A 14593-nucleotide genomic window follows, 5' to 3' on the forward strand; every position below is an offset into this window, starting at 1 on the left:
CCCAAATACAGTATAGTCAGTTGAACTTGAGGAGTCAGTGTTAAAGAGTCTACCACTGTTTTTCAGAAATATTTTCACCGAGTCCAAAGTGTCTTTCAATAAAGCTGGTGCACTATAACAATATAGGTAAGTACACCCTGCTTACTCAGTCATAATAGTTAGGTTATGGAGCAGTTGTTCATTTGACAGCCGAGACCACACAACTCACCTGCGAACCGGTTTGTGCATCTGTGGCACCCGTTTAAACATCCTATTGACTTAAAACAGCGGCACCTTTAAGGGGGACGAAAGGGACTCCAAAGTGGGTCAGAGTAAAAATATCTTCAACAATTATTCATGGGACCCCGCCTATCTCTACCATACCTCCACCCTGTGAAAAATCTGCATTGCACTGCAGTGAGGGGAGACAAAATGGCGAGGAAGAGATAAGGAGTAAGGAGAGACTTGGAGGAGAAAGGTTTAGGGTGAAAAGAGCGAAGACAGAGCGAAGAGCGGGTACTTTGTTTACTTGTTTTGGCTTGGCTTGTGATGAAACGTGGGTGCAATGTGCAATGCACAAAGAACAATGTGCAATGTGTGCTGTGCAAACACTTCCTTTGATGCTTGATGCTAAACTTTTCTAACATTTGATCCGTCATCGTCAGCAAACCTCCCACCAAACACCAACACTGTACCCACCATAGCAAATGACTGCCAAGACTGCCTGAATTAAACATTTACCACACCGATCCACAGCTATCTCATGTACCTTTCTCTCTCTTCTGAGATGAAGCAAAGGGTTTAGATTGGGGTGGAAAGGCTTTGCAAAGCAGAGACTTTGTGAAATCTCTCTGATTGGGCAGGTACAGAGTATGGTGTTCTGTGATTTGTGACAGCGGTGGGATTTTGGAGACTTCGGTTGGGCGCTTAAGGTTGAATGTTGTTGTTGTTGTTTCGTTCTTTGAGAGTGCCTGTACCAAAAAAAAAAAAAAGCATCATGATTGGAGCAATTATTCAAATCAAGGATTGTGATTGGTTGCGAGGAAAACTAGATTCCAGTGCAGCAGAAGGGTGTCATGGCTGCCAGGTCCCTGTAGGTCTGCACTGTAAATCCACACATTAATCAGAGTCGGCAGGGAGAGATCAAAGGAGCCTGTTCCATCTTTACTCAGAGCAGCACTTTGATGTTTGTGTGTGTGTGTGTGTGTGTGTGTGTGTGTGTGTGTGTGTGTGTGAGAGAGAAAGGAGGAGAGAATCAGACAGAGAGAGTGGGGCTCAAAATTAGGATATGAGAGACAGCCTGGAGAGAGAACCCTCATGTGTGGAGCCTGCTGGGTCTTGACACACAACATATTAGCAATAATCAAGATCTGGTATAACTTTGAATATCAACACCCAGTGAATCCTGCGCACACTGTTCCTACAAAATGATATCATTCCACTGCATCCGCGGGAGTATACAGCAAAATTAGCACATATGAGGATGACAGCGTGAGGTTGATACAACACATGTACAGTGCGGATGCTTGCGACCACATGTCTGAATGCATGCATGTACCTTATACACACATTTGTGTATGTGTGCACATCCATTGTTCCTGTCAAATATGACAGTGCCACCAAATTCACACCAATAGAAGATACTTTCCTGCCCCATGGTGGTCCTCTACTGTCACTGCACCGTTAAGACTTCCTGTCGGCGCACACTCAGTCACAGCCAAGTGTGGTGTGCCACCATTGTATGGCAGCTAGGCCTGCAGTTGCCATGGCGACATAGAGCCGCAGCACAGGCTTTAAAAGCATCTTGTATTAGTAGTTGGTGTGTTGACACTTTTACATTTCTTCTATTCTCTGTGAATCAGAAGCTTTTAGTGCTCACTCGCCCCGGGGGAAGGTGACGACTGTGTGTAGTGCTGTCAGTCAAACACTAGGGGATATGGTCACAATTGACTGTGAAGTAAAATTGTGCCATTATTGCCTGCACTGGATACTTTTGTCACTCTAGATGGGTAGTGAAAAGTTAATATTTCAGCTTTATTTCATTTTCTCACAGTTTAGACATCAAAGCTTTTCTTTTGTCTGCATCTTATTTACAAAAAGTTTTTTTATTTATTCTTTAGATCATTATCCATTGGACATAATTAACAGAAATAAATCACTGAAATGAAACGAGGAAATACTAAATTGTTTTTGTTGACTGATGCACAAATACTGTGTTGTCCATTATATGGTTAAGGTATTTTGTCAACTCATGGGCTTTCCTGCCATCTGCTGGCCCGAGTATTCTACATTCATCCTTGGGTCTGAGAGAGAAAATCATCACATGATCCAGAGAACTGTTTTTTATGGTTTGAAACTTGTTGAAAGATGTTGTGTTTGTGGCCATACTCACATGCATGACACTGATGACATGGCCTGTGTTTTTCATCACCTGTCAACATTAAAACATCTGTTCTGTCAGATGCTGAAGATTTGACCCCATCGTAGCAGCAGTTTGTGATTCAGTGTTTCAGATGTAAAATTCTTCCCCCTCTCTTCAGATGTCTTGAGTTAAGATGATCTCACATATAAAAATGATCAGAATGGCACATGATCAATGAGTAAAATTTTGTCTGATGTCACATTTTGATGTCAAAAGCCAGAGGCTGTGTGTTGTAAAAAGCTTTATGTAGCATCCGTCTCCTGCTGTGAAAAAGGTTCATTGACGTTTTTATGGAGTGAAGTTTGTTCTTGTAATTACTTAAAGACCAAATTACATGTCAGTTTCAATATTAAATACATTTCACAGGTTTTTGTTGTATGTATTTTTAGAGCTTCTTTTTCAAACTGTGTTTAGTTACATTGTTGAAGGTGATTGTTCAGTATTTATTGATCACTGTTGGATAATTGTGTTTATCTTGTGTAGCTTTGTCTTGGATATTCACTCCCACAGTTTTATGTTATTGCTTTGTGTTTCTCTGCCATCTACTTCACTGCTAGACTGTATTCAGCGCTGGTGAACACACAAACAGATGTATCATGTTAAGTGCATCAAATGCATCACAATTAATCACCAGTGGAAAGGTTTGACCCCCATTACTGTTTAAATCTGAATTACAACCCAGTGCACTTTTCAGGTCAGGATGTCATGCGATGTGCAACTGGATGCAACTGTATTCACTGTATTACAGTGAAGATTTAGTAGTGCCTGTGACTGTTGAACAATTCAGGCAATAACTACTTTAAATCTCAATCACTGACAGCTAAACAATGACAGTAAGTCAGTCCAAGCTAATCTATTACCAATAAACAGCAGATGTCAGTTATCATTAAAATTTGGTGATTGTCATTTCATTAGTGGGGTTTCAAGGCAAAATGAGGAAACATGTTCAGATGCATGTAATGTGAAAAAGTCTTTAGAAAAGTCTAAAAAGTCAACCATTTATCGAATACATGATAATAATTAAATTATCAAATTAGTAGTCACAAATAAACCCTGACGAACACAGACTGAAAGACACTTATTGACATGTTAACTTAAAGATCCTCATTTGACATATGTTAAGACATCTAAAAAATACTCTGCTTTAAATAATAATTTGTGTCTGATATAGCTTTGACATGAAAAAGTTCAATTAACTAGTAAATAAGTCATGTATCCACATGTTCTGTAAGCTGCACATTAGATTGGCTTCCAGATTAGTTGTAATCTCACAAGATCCTGGTTGTAGGTTCACACACAGAGAAACTTCCCCCTTCAGCAGATGAATGTGAAACTACACTTAAATGTCAAACTCAAAGTATATAAATCATTCTGCAGATTAAAGGTCAAACATCCAAATGAATTTACCAGCACAAAAACATATTTAGTCAAGAATAACCACCAAATGAGATCTAAACCGCTAAAAAAAAAAACAAAAAAACAACTCACCAAGTTTGTACCTTTGTCCTCCACAAGGTGGCACCATCACCTCAACAACTTCTCCAAGAATATAAAGAACAAATCTAAAGGGGGGTCACAGGGAGTCATGTGGAAACCTCAGTTGAAGATTGTTGTAGTTTATCGCACATGAAACTTCATCACAGTGTAATGCTCCATACCAGACACAGAGTGGCAGCCTTACCTTCACTATGAAGTTTCAGTCTTGCTGTTAGCGGTTCTGACACCTGTTCCTTTGCCTCAGGAAACCTTTTACTCGCTCTTTGTCTTAAGTCTAATTGGAAATCTTATGCAAACATTTACTAATTCACTACACCCAGCCGTTTGTCGCAGCCACAGGGGTTTATTCAGCAGATAATTCACAGTGACGTCTCACTTTCACTTTCTATCATCTGTGCAATCACTATAATTTTCTTCTCTGAAGTTTTTGGAATTTCTGGAAAGTCTAAGCCTATATGCACTATAGGCACATAATAATAAATTACATTATATTCATGCTAGCCTACAGTTTTCATGAGAGTTAAACCGATTAAGCATTGAATAAACCAACTACATTGAGGCTATCTGTCTGGCTGTCAGCGTAAGATGCTACATCGCCTGCAAAGGTGACTGAGTGTGACCTGTCCTTGTGCATTTGGTGCCAATGCTGACTCTGAGTGTGAAAGGTGAATGGTGGTCAGGAGACACTTCCTCTATAAACTTGGCCTATTGTTTCTGGGATGTTGGACAGATGGAACAGAACAGGTGGCATGTTCAAATCTCCCAACATCCTTACATCCTGTCAGTGACTTTCTGCACCTGTTTTTTGGGGGTTTTTTTTCGATGCAGACAGAAAGTCTTCTTTTGACAGGTGAGTAGTCTACTTCTTATCCACCTTCCTGTCTGATGCTGCTGCACTAAGGTTTTTGCACTGAGCTCACGTTGCCTATAGGCCTCTGCTTGTGTGACCTGTAATATATTTGACCTATGCTATTTAAATGCTCTTTGTACAAACAGGTTCAAAGAGGAACGGGCACGGCTGGGGCTGTGTGTGTGTGTGTGTGTGTGTGTGGTGACAGTGTGCGTCGCAATTATCACTATTATGGTCGAGACTGGGCGCACCGAGTTAATGAACACGCCCTCTGATTGGACGGCCGGATCGTCCCCCGGCGGGCCTCGTGCTCCTACTAACTCGCGAGCAGGGCAGCGCGCGAGAGAGAGAAACTGTAGCCCACGAGACGTGGGAGGGGGGGGGGGGGAGACACACGAGCGCTCCGGTGTCACCGAGCACGGTTGAACTGAAGTGTTTTTGCGGGGACTTGGGCTCTGCGCGCAACAAGGGGGAGCGCAGTGTACAGAGGAGGTGAACGCGTGTAGAGGGGCTCGGCTTCAGATCCGCTGCCTCCTTCCGTGAAGAGCCACTGAGCTGACAGAGGAGAGGAGAGAGGGAGGACAGAGGGGAAAACTCCTAGAAAACAGCAACTCTCGGAGAGAACTGTAGGGAGCGAGTGAGGGAACAAAGCGATAGGACAGCGGGAGAAACGGAAGAGTAGAGACTTTTCCTGGTCAGAATCTGCTGTTGGGTGAGGAAAAATGAACGCCAGCGATGAGAACCTGCTCAAGTCCATCAGCAACGACGCGCTCCTCGACCTGACTCAGCGCTACGGCCAGTCAGCCTTCGGCTTCGGCGCTGGCCATGGTGCTGGAAGTCCCGGCCGGTTCCCGCTCACACCGGCCGCCGACTTCCTCTCCGGGCAGACCGCGAAGTCCAACGAGAGCGGCGGGGAGCACACCAGCGACGACGAGGACGGCTTCGACTCCCTGGAGTCCCGGAAGAGGGGCTCGTCTTTTGGGGACGACAAGCCCGGGGGGCCCCTCGCCAAGAAGTCCAAGGAGCAGCGGTCCCTGCGGCTCAGCATCAACGCCCGGGAGAGGAGGAGGATGCACGACCTGAACGACGCACTGGACGGCCTGCGCGCCGTTATCCCCTACGCCCACAGCCCCTCGGTGAGAAAACTCTCCAAAATAGCCACTCTCCTCCTGGCCAAGAACTATATCCTCATGCAGGCTCAGGCTCTGGAGGAGATGAGGCGGCTGGTGGCGTATCTGAACCAGGGACAGACCATAACTTCACCAATCCCCACCGCTCTGGCTCCCTTTGGACAGGCTGCCGTCTACCCTTTCTCGGGCTCCGCTATCGCCACCTGTGCCGAAAAGTGCACTACTTACTCCGGGACACCGTCGAGTCTCTTCAAACACTGTAACGACAAGCCTTGATTTGGTTTTATTTCTCTTTCTTGAACTTTTACCTGTTCTGCACCCATGTCGGTCTCTCTCCCACTCTAGTTATTTTAAAATCATTCTGTGGAAAAATAAAACGATTTTAGTCGAATGCATATACTAATCTTAAGATATGGTTAAGTAATTATGCTGCAATGTTTCATCCATATTTAACAAACGCTACGTGGAGAACGATCTGTTTAGGCCTTCGTATAGGATGAAGTCAAAAACCTTGTCACTTGTACCTTCCAGAGACTACAGGCCATGTCCAAATTATAAGTTTGGGTACATTTTTTTTTTTTTTGGAAATGTTTTGTCATCAGCTCTTATTTGTAATCTATGCAACATTTAATAACAACAATAAGAAAAGTAGAAACGCTAGGAAATGCGCCCTAATCTCGACATTTAGACTGAATAGGTACAGCGATTATGAGAGGATTTCCCTCGACTGACTCTCCTGATGCTGTGTAGGAGGGGGGGACAAAAAACAAATGTGATGTTGGCTGATACATTTTCTGAAAAGATGTGTTCACAAGTTTTTTTTTTTTATTTATTAATTCATTTTTTTTAAGTTATTGCACATCTCACATGATTGTATTGTACAACTGTGGAAAAATCACTTGCTCCAAGCCCGGCTATACTAATGGTTATATACAGCCTTCACACGGAAGAAGCGTCTTGGTTGTGTTGCAACATGGATTTCATATATTGTTTATATGTCTTTATAATTAAAACACATATCTATGCCTGGGCCCGGTTTGCTTCATTTCAACAACCATTTTACAGCTTTTAAAACTCACATTAATAACATCAGCTGCACACACTGTAATTTGACAAACACCAGCCACAATTGCACACGGCATATATAATTTACTTTTTTTTTTTTTTGATTGTTTCTTTTTAGACTATAATTAGGATGTGGACATTTAAGGTGACAGTTTAAAACCAGTTAATCTACCAACTAATCTACTTTTAACGCAGGGGGTTAAAAACAGGCAAGATCACTGTAAAATCACAAACAAATAATAAACAAAAATAAAAACCAAACTGTCGCCTCTCACGCTGCTAAAATGATTTCCAGCTCTCAACCTCTGAGTTGCCCTCCTAAAATGACTTGGCAACTTTCTTTTCTCGCATGAGAAGCCTCTGACATGAAGAGATAAGTCTAAACGAGCTCAATGGGGCTGGTGAGGCCCGTTTGGCACGCAGTGGGGTCGGTGGCGCTGAGGGGAAGGGCGCAAGAGCCGCCCGGGGCACCCAGGACCTGTCTCTGGGTATTTGGGTGATTGCAGGCTTCCTTGCCGGGCTCTTATAGGCTATCCTGGATGGCTATTAACATGATTTCAGCTCCTGTCTCCCTGCTCGACTTAATTCTGTGAACGTTACAGCGCCAGTTTTCCTTTGCAGGTTGAGGATGCATTTAGAAAAAAAAAAAAGTATCTTGAAATTGAAGTTTGACGTGGTCATAGTGAGGTGATATTTATATTCCTGAAAACATGTATGTACATGTGTGTTTTCTTTGTCTTTGATTGTCTGACTGCAGTCACATTTGCCTAGAAAAATGATGCTATATTAAGATACCTTTGTCCATACCCAGGTGCTATATAATGGCTCTTTTTGAGTTAATCATATTTCTATTTAGATTTGTTGGCATTTAAAAAAAAAACACCTGACTTGACAATAATGATAGACAAATGTAAGTGTTACCAAACATGCCAGTGAATATTCTTTTTGTCCAGTTGAATGATTTTGTGTTTAACAGCATCCACCTTTCATAACCAAAAGAAAACTTTACTTTTAATCCCACAGGTGTTCTTCCTTTACTAACATGTCTACATTCATTTGGTATATTTGTTTGCTCCACACAAACTAAGACACTGTTCAGGACACATTAGATCAGACATTTAGATCAGGTCAGTCTATTTATGCTAGTCAGAGAGTGACTAAGTGATCCACCCCAGTCTCTCTCTTACAATTTAGTTGCATGTCACAACAACAGGCCACCCATGGCATCTTAAATTGGCCTTCTGATGACAAGTCTTTTCTGAGGCCCCACGAGACAGTCAGGGCAGCGGGGATGAAATGTGACAAACGCTGTCGATGATGTGAGGACTCAGGCCCCGCACTCCCTCGGTCTCCGTACAGCCTAATTGCCACAAATGAGATGGTTGCCTTTTTTTGCACGGACGGTTGGGCAGTCACTTTCGCTCCCTATAGGCCTCCAATGTCAATCTGCTGAGATGTTTGCTTTATTGTGTCACTTTATTATCTTAATGGCCGTCAGTGTGCATGGTGGCAGGGTGTCATTTGGTATGTAGGCTGTATCTATACATCAAGACAGAGTTGAGATTTTGCTGGTAATGTTTTCTGGCCCTTTTGCCTATGAGCAATGGATGGTGTGTACATACAATTATCTTCATCTTTCCCGGTGCTGAGGACCATTGTGTGGTTTAGGGATGTGTAAGCTACATTTTGTTTGTGTGTTTTGCCTTTTCTTTGATGAATGCGGGAGGTGTATTAAAACAATATAATTTAAAAAAGTGGTAAAGCATGTATTTGCCTAGTATATGTGCCTGGTGTACAAAGTGTATGTTAGTGTGTGTGTTGAGTGCTCATTTGATAGAGACACATAGTTGGGAAATGATAATGTCATTTTAATTAATATACACCTGATTTAATTTAGATTTTAATGAACACACAGTGGATGCCGCTCACAGCATTTGCATTCTAGTGCAAAAGCATAGTGTTATAACTCAGTGTTGTGATAAAAGAAACAGATATAACATACAAAAAATATATAACACACAGTAAAATGTCGTCTCAAACAAAAACATTATAATAATTATATAGAGCATAGTTTTTAGCAATGCAACTACAATTTCACAAACGTACATTTTGTGTCATTTCTGGATGCAACACAGCAAACATCAATGCCTGAATATGCCCTGGGCATGCCCCTGCAGAAAGTTTACCATGTGAGTCAAGATGTAAAACCCTAAAACATAAAAAAAAAAAAAAAAAACACTTGACAAGGCTGCAATAACAGAAAAAATTCTTGGAAGTTGTCTTTAAAAACTACAAATGCAGAACAATTTACAGAGAAAGACAATTATTCCTGCTTAAAATATCCCAAAAAATCTCTCACTTGCATCTAATTGTTCTGTTGTAGCGTCACACAGCACACAGAACATAAAAATGAAAACGCATTTTAACCTGCATCTCCTCAGAAAAATAGATTTACAACTGGTTGGAGTAATGCAGACGAACATAATTTCTTCTATAATTATATTGTCAAGTTATAATCACATTGTTGCCGCCATTTATTGTGTTTTTAAAAAACACTGTCTAATCCACGTAGTTTAAACTGGTGCAAGATAATATTAATCTGAGACTCAAATAAGATGAATGAGATCGGATAAAATAAATCAAATATCAAAACAGCACAAAGAGCTGCTACAGACTGACAACTTACCACCTATTCTTACCTATTGTCTATTGTTGACGGTGCCTTTTTGCAGACAAACCTACAGCACTACAGTCAGTGCACTACCACTCTCAAGACAGCCCAGTGTGGTGCAGGGTGTGGACAGACTGTGTGATGTCTGTAAACATTTGTGTTTGCTCTCAGTGGGATAGAAAGGGAGTGATTTCATTAGCATGGCTCGGAGCTTTGAGGTATGTTTGTGTGCTTTTCTCCAACCCGATGGTATAGTACTAAAACCATATGCCCTTAAGTGCGTACCTCTGCCTAATGCATCTGACAGCGCTGTTTTCTCTAATTAAGTTCTTTCTATGTGCGAGCTCATGTGTCTGATGCACACTGTAGCGCTCCATCTCTCACACACACACAGCCCTGTACACAGACTGTATTTACAACTGGGGCCTTGAAGGAAAATGAACATACTTCAGCTCCGATTATGTTTCTAGTGGGGGGACCGTAAAACATTAGATGTTTTTCTTTGTGTTAAATTTTGCTCACAGAAGCATAGTTGCGGCTTTAGATGCCAAGTGACAAAGAAGGTTTGGTTGTTTTGGGCAGGTTCATGAGGGGGAGAAGGGGTGAGGAGGTGAGATAAACAACAGAGCTAGACTAGTGGGTGCGTGCATGTGTATGTATGTGTGTGTGGTGGTTCGTCAGTGTGCGTGGTGGTAGAAGGAGAACACAGGACATGGAGTAAGAGGTGCTGGTGCCTCAGTGTTTTTGTGCCAACGGTGGCACTGTAAGGATGGCCCCCACTCACCCACCCATCACCCACGGACCCCTAAACTTCTCTGCTTCCACTGTGACATCACACTCTGTCGTCCCTCCCAGCCCCGCCTTGTCGGAAGCGATGAGTGGGTGAGTCAGTTGGTTCCGAGGAGCCATGTGATTCGGGGCGACATTGCTGCAAGTGCAGCGGGATGGGCCGGGGCCCTTCATTCGTTAATCAGACGTCTAAAGGGGGGTGGAGAGGGGATGTCTGTTTGTATGTGTCTGTGTGTGTTTGTGCATTGTGTGTGTGTGTGTGTGTGTGTGTGTGTGTGTGTGTGTGTGCCTGTGTTTTGTGCTCATATGGCCGCAAACCCTCGAAACATGGCAGTCAGGCAAAGCGTTTTGCCTATCGCCACAAGGCACCTGACACCACGCATGGTAGACCCAGACAGTGTGGCAGGGGCCAAATTGGGCCTGGTGGGAGGGAGCGGAGAGGAGGCCGGATAGTGAGCAGCGGATGACAACAGTCTGAGCTACGGTCAAAAAATGACGTCCTATTCAGGACTGCAGTTATATCTCCTAGGTGCCCTTTGAAATAGATCTCGTGGGTCATGTCTCCTCTCTCAAGAGCACAGATATGTTGCTTCCTCTCCACTTTGTCGAAGCCTCTCTTTTCTCCTCCTCTTTTCCTTCGCTAACATGCCTCCATCTTTCTCCTCCACCCACAGTCCCTTCCCCCTTTTCTATCACTGTGCTCGTCACTCTCACCCTTTTTAGCTTGTTGTCTTGACAGAGGATCCAAGCTGACAAACGGGGGCATCCGTTACTGTTGCACTGCCTAATCTCTGTAATGGCCCCACAGATACAGGACTGGTGGTGCGCAAACACTCACACACACACACAAACACACACAGACAATCACACACACCTCAACTCGCTGGACAAATGTACATGCAAAGCCCTGGGGTCAATAATCATCACTGCATTCACCCTTTTGTACACACTATATCCTCCTTCACTCACATACACCACTCTGTATCTGTTCCTCTCTCGCTGTTTCTCCCTCTCACAGACACACACATACACACACACTCACACACACATGGCCCCTCTTCTTGTTCAGTACCAGCTGAGGAGCACCATGGTTTTGTGGGGAGCAGGGGGAGCTCGTTATCCTCATTAATTAATGACAAAAGCGATGTAATTGGCCATCCATAATCCTCCATGCGGAGACGGTGTGACAGGCAGGGCCAGGACCATCGTCTACGGCGAGTGCAACTCATAAACACACACACAGAAAATGAAGACACTTTTCATCCTGCTTGTGTGTGTGTGTGTGTGGCTAATGATGTACTTGAACAGCAAAACTGACTCATAATTACAAAGTGAAGCTAAAATTTGTAACACACGGGATGTGGAACACCATATATTTCTATTGCTGCCACACAAATGAAGAGCAATTCAAAGTATGTCACTTGATTTTCTAATTCTCATCCTGTTGTGGCATTTGAGGCTCCACTGGGTCCAGGCTGGAGCACCAGGCTGCAACATGCTGAACCCCCCCTCCCACCCACACCCCACCCCCCAAATGAAAAGACAAGATTAATGGCACTTCCTGTCGGCGACGATCTTGCGCTAGCCTAATTAAAACCATTGGAACATGCGCGTGGCCAAGGATCAGTGGCTTTTAATGAGGAGCTTGTAGGCTGATTTGGGCCTCATTTTCTGCTTAATAAGGCCGGTTTAAAAAGTAATTTTGGAGGGATGTGACTCCTTTAAACCTGCTCATTATCAATGATAGCGCTTCACTTAAGTACTTCAGGAAACGCTGTGTTTAATTAATATTGTGTCGCGCACGTGGATTAGCTGACAGGCTGGAATAGTGGAGTGCGAGCAAGTGAGCAAGGGAGCTAAAATTGATGAAGAACTTTCAAGGGCACTGATTTCATTAAGCAGCTTCATTACAGCCCAAATAACTCTTCATGTCATTTCAATGCTTCACTCTCACCACACACACACACACACACACACACACACACACACACACGCACACAAAAATATATTTTGAGTGAAAATAAGACAATGACATTTTTGCTTCAGGCGATCTTGATAACACCTATTCTCCACCTGACAACATTTTTTGTATTCTGTCCCTTTGTGTGATGTTGCCATACAGTATTAGCAGGATTGTGTTTTGCCATTTAATGTATTGTGTTGTGTTTTTTTCACATTGTTGTTTTTTTTTTTTTCATTCACTTCCCATTTCACAGCTTTTTCTTTGAGAGCTCGTAAACAGGGCTTTAAAGCTCAAGCAGTTTAAGGGCTTGCGAGTGCTGTAGTAACTTTCCCTATGCACTTCTAACCCTCCCACAACTGTGAGGCTACAAAGGCTCTTATGGACCCTTCATCCCATTGTGATAATCTTCTTAGGCCCCTGACTCCACTGTTCAATATGTATAGAACAGAAAGGAGCTGGACTTGAGGGGCTTTGAGTGTCCTGCAGCTCAGTCTCTGTCTTGGACCAATTACTGCACACAGACAGTGACATGAAGCTCCTTTGTTACACTGTGATGTCATTCAGTGTAAATTAGTCAATCAAGTTTACACTGGTATGTACTGAAATAGCTTATATTATTTACCCACACTCTAAATTCTAATATTGTCAAAAGCTTTCATCTTCAGCTTTTATAAGTTACCAAGCTAACTATTAGCCAATACGTAAGCAAAAGCATCATAGTCCTGAATAGTGTTAAAAACTCATAATGTGTGACAAAGTTTCTCTTGCTTAAAGTGTGGTATGTGACTGTCTGAGACTCACTGGGGACTAGGGACTTACTGTATACTAAACACACTCAGTATTACAAACCTCTCCAAGCCCATATACCAACGCTAATACCAGCTCCCATACACACTCGCTGCCCTCAGCACTTCCTGTAGATGCTGAACTGCAGCCCGTATGCTGAAGAATGTTGAAGAGACGACTTGGGAGCTTACCAGAGTCGTTCATGTACCAGTCACACAGTAGACTGCCTGTTAGCCTGTTAGCCCATTAACCTATAAATATTCCTGCTGCCTGCAGTCTTAGGTTACATAACTTTTAGTGCCTGTTAGTGTTAATAGGTTGAGTTAGATTCTTATTTAAATAGTTTACTCATTTCCACTTTATTTCTTATATCTGCAACGGCTACACATGTAGCATCGACTCAATTATCTTAAATAAAAACACTTATTGATTTCATTGTTGCATTCTTGGCCTGGAAGATGCGTAACATCAAACTCTAGAAACTTCAAAATATTCATAATACTCTTTTAGTATTTATAGTACTTTTAGTATTAATACTACATTTAGTGGTTAGCACCATTTATATGCCAAGAGAGAACCCCCAAAATTAAAATTTCATAAAAAAAAAAAAAAAAGAAACAATATGACATTGTCTGATGTGTGAAAAGTTGGGAAAATCCCAATGTACGATGTCATTGGTACAATGTTCCCTCTGAGAAGCTCCCTCAAATTATTCTGTTAATCTCTCTCTTTTTACTTCACTCTCTTCATTTACCACTGTCCTAAACATTTTATAACATAATATTTGTTGTATTAGCTTTGGGAGGTAAAAGAGGTAAAAGAAACAAATAGCTTCCAGTTGGTTGATAGTTCACTCTGGAAGGAGGAGAGGAAGAGTGGGTGAAATCCAGAGAAAACAAGGCGTTATATTTCAGGGGACAGATAAATTGAGAGAGAGACATACTAACTCTAATCTCTACAATGGGGACCTGCTTATCTTATTTCCGGCATGTCTTGTTGCTAGTATTCACACTGTAAAACATTCTATCAGGTAATGTTACAGTCTTTGAAGGATTAGCGGGAATAAGAGGGTTTTATTCTATTTTTTTGGAAGGGATAATTCTTCTGAAATATTCTAACATTTGCGTACTAATATGGAAATGGATTTTTTTTTTTTTTTTTTTATCCTGAGGTTTCTTCAGGACACAGCGATAGGCAAGTGGATGGTGTAAGTGATTGACAGAGAGAAACAGAAACAAGTGGGCTTTGCATTATGGTGAGAGGTGGGGTTTCACTGAAAATTTTATACAATAAATAAAAAGATTTCTCTCTTGTTCTTGTTCGGTAAGTCTCAGTGACTTAAAGGGTTTTTGATTTTTGTCACCCTCTCTCTATTTGACATTATGGGCTACATGAAGGAGTTAACCCAAGCTGCTAATGCTAATGCCACAGTGGTTAATAC

General features: G+C 42.3%; 1 protein-coding gene across 1 annotated transcript; it reads left to right on the forward strand.

Moving 5' to 3' along the window:
• Positions 1-5139: 5139 nt before the first annotated feature.
• On the forward strand, positions 5140-6909 carry bhlhe23 (basic helix-loop-helix family, member e23). The gene has a single exon (XM_071476498.1). It carries the CDS (start codon positions 5471-5473, stop codon positions 6152-6154), a length of 684 nt encoding a protein of 227 aa, XP_071332599.1. The 5' UTR covers positions 5140-5470; the 3' UTR covers positions 6155-6909.
• Positions 6910-14593: the final 7684 nt, after the last annotated feature.

The sequence above is a fragment of the Trachinotus anak genome, unplaced genomic scaffold (genome assembly GCF_046630095.1).
Source record: "Trachinotus anak isolate AG129_WGS33_773 ecotype Australia unplaced genomic scaffold, CSIRO_AGI_Tana_v1 ptg000004l, whole genome shotgun sequence".
In the NCBI taxonomy this organism is placed as follows: domain Eukaryota; kingdom Metazoa; phylum Chordata; class Actinopteri; order Carangiformes; family Carangidae; genus Trachinotus; species Trachinotus anak.

Bases quoted from the DNA above. Each gene is read 5' to 3' on its own strand.
- bhlhe23 (XM_071476498.1), top strand. From the start codon at position 5,471: ATGAACGCCAGCGATGAGAACCTGCTCAAGTCCATCAGCAACGACGCG.